This window comes from Limulus polyphemus, unplaced genomic scaffold (genome assembly GCF_000517525.1).
Source record: "Limulus polyphemus unplaced genomic scaffold, Limulus_polyphemus-2.1.2 Scaffold4619, whole genome shotgun sequence".
NCBI lineage: Eukaryota > Metazoa > Arthropoda > Merostomata > Xiphosura > Limulidae > Limulus > Limulus polyphemus.
In genome coordinates this window covers 74,502-77,058 of record NW_013670229.1, presented here as the reverse complement: position 1 = coordinate 77,058, position 2,557 = coordinate 74,502, and the positions used below count along the sequence as shown (strand labels likewise).

General features: G+C 31.1%; 1 protein-coding gene across 1 annotated transcript in view; it reads right to left on the bottom strand.

Annotated features, from left to right (window-relative positions):
- Positions 1-2,557, bottom strand: part of LOC106471429 (importin-7-like) — a 48,852-nt gene that overhangs the window by 11,446 nt on the left and 34,849 nt on the right. Inside the window, exon 19 of the mRNA XM_013932030.2 lies at positions 1,830-1,892. Within this exon, the coding sequence (XP_013787484.1) occupies positions 1,830-1,892 (63 nt within the window). The remainder of the gene's footprint in view (positions 1-1,829; positions 1,893-2,557) is intronic.

Genomic DNA, 2,557 nt, shown 5'->3' with positions numbered 1-2,557 from the left:
GGTTAAGAAAAACCTTTACAATTTGGCATTAAAAGTTTTCACGAGGGGTAAAAAATTCAATTTAGAAATTTTTTCATTATCGACAAACCTGTAAAATAACAGGTACCAATTACTCAAAACTGTGATGTTAGTAAATATGATAGTCAAAATAAGGTTAAAAACAAGTTAATTATTAGATTATGAAACAGAAGTATAGTGTGTGTAGGCAAGCTTCGAAAAGAAAACTATTCTGAATATTTCTTAAATGTTTAGGAGTTTTAACTTTCTTTATAAGGAAATTTTTTTACTTCTACACAGTCACTTACTCAAACTGTGAACTTATTTTTGTGGAAAGTTTACACTGTTCTGGAAGTGTGTTTTTGTAATTTATTAACATTATTGATATATGTTAATACAAAATGATGTACGTTACTGCATCACAGAAAAATGCATTGATGTTTACAAGCTGTAATTATATATACACTTTTACTGACAACAATTCTACAGTTCCTTCTCTCTAACAGACTGTGGGCATCTGACTATTTGGTGACAGGCTAAATAAATATAAGTAAACCACTAAAATACAAATAAATCACATATATTAAACTGTTTCTCTATCTCCTTCCACACACACACACTATTCTGACCAAAGTCCAAAAGGTTAATTAGGCTTGAAGATAAGTGAAATGCAGCATGTGAAAGCTTGTGAAGAAACTATCATCTATAAACCCCCCATGTATTTTGTTGCCAACCTACCATAATACAGTTTCTTTGTTGAACTTCATGCAAAGCTACTCGAGAGCTACCTGTGCTAGCCATCTCTAATTTAGAAATGATACAAGAAAGCAGCTAGTCAACACCACCAACTGTGACAATTCATAGGCTGCTCTATATCAACAATTATAATTCATATTATTCCCACATGCCAGAATGAACAAGCATTTATGGTGTGAAGGATTTCAATCCTACGACCAATATCTTACAAGCCCACACGTCAGAATGAACAAGCATTTATGGTGTGAAGGATTTCAATCCTACGACCAACATCTTACAAGCCAAGAATTCTAACCACTAAGTCATTCCAGGTTCAAGTTGGTTTGAATTTTTTTAATGTTGTTAATAAATAAAACTTCTTTATTCAGAATACTTAAGATGTGTTGTACTAATTAAAATAAAACATGCATGAATAAGAGTGGTGCATCAACTGAAACAGTACTTTCTGGTTGATAGTTTTTTTTTTTACTTAAAAACACTTTGATTCATTAAGTGCTTGCTTCTGTTAAAATAACTAAAAACCAAGTTACAAGTTTTGACCATAAAATTTTCTATTATTTTATTGGTGAGAATTTAATCCTCTAATCTTCGTGTCACTAGTAACTTATTCATTTTTTTATTGTGACTACTCTCAAAATTTAAAAGGCAAAATCTGTGTCTAGTACTACACTAAAGATGCAAAACTTAGTTGTTCAAGATAATTTTTGAGACTTATAAATAGTTGGGTGCATGTAAAACATCTTTTTTCATGCAAAACATGATCACAAAAACTACATGTATAATAGAAAAAAATTAACAAACATTCTACAAATATGTGGTAGCAATTAACAATACACTGACATTTCAGAAACAATCTAAACACAAGGCTAACGATAATACCCAGCTATGTTTTCTTTCTCCTCATATTAGCATTAATTCTGATAAAAAGATGTAAGCAATTTCTTTGTAAGTTATAAAAATTTTCAATACAATCAACTGACTTGAAATTAATGAAGAACATTCAAGTTTTATACATTATTGTGATTATCTTTTTACATTTTCTTTTGCACTAGAATGAAACAAAAAATATCACAAACCAGGATCATAATCATCTTCCTCCTCTTCATCTTCATCAGAATCCTCCTCTTCTTGAGCACGATCTAAAGAAACAAAAGCCTGACATTACTTCTGCTAGTTGTAAATAACAACACGGGTTTACAGAAAAAAAAAGGCAACAAGGCACCAAGTTAAATGCAAGAAGAGAATAAAATTCATCTGGAAAAAATTTAGTCAAACATACGGAGTGGCAGGACAACAAATAAATGTAGTTTTACAGCTAGACATGTCCATGACTGTGTTGTACAGCTAGATACCTCCACGATGTGACAGGACAATAAATAAATGTAGTTTTACAGTTGGACATGTCCATGACTGTGTTGTACAGCTAAGATACCTCCACGATGTGACAGGACAACAAATAAATGTAGTTTTACAGCTAGACATGTCCATGACTGTGTTGTACAGCTAGATACCTCCACGATGTTACAGGACAATAAATAAATGTAGTTTTACAGCTATTCATACAATAATTTATTTTTATATTTCCACAGTGCAAGTTTATATATTTCATAATTTGGTTGAAATAAAATACGGCTAAGAAAGATTGTGCAAAACAGTCAAGGAAGTGTATTATTACTTCCTCGTTTGACTGCTACCTGTCCAAATGTCATGATCTTTGGTAGAAGTTCTAAATAATGTGTGTTCTAACCACATTACTAATGAAACAGAACTATATATAGAATATTTTAATAAACATCACAAAAAA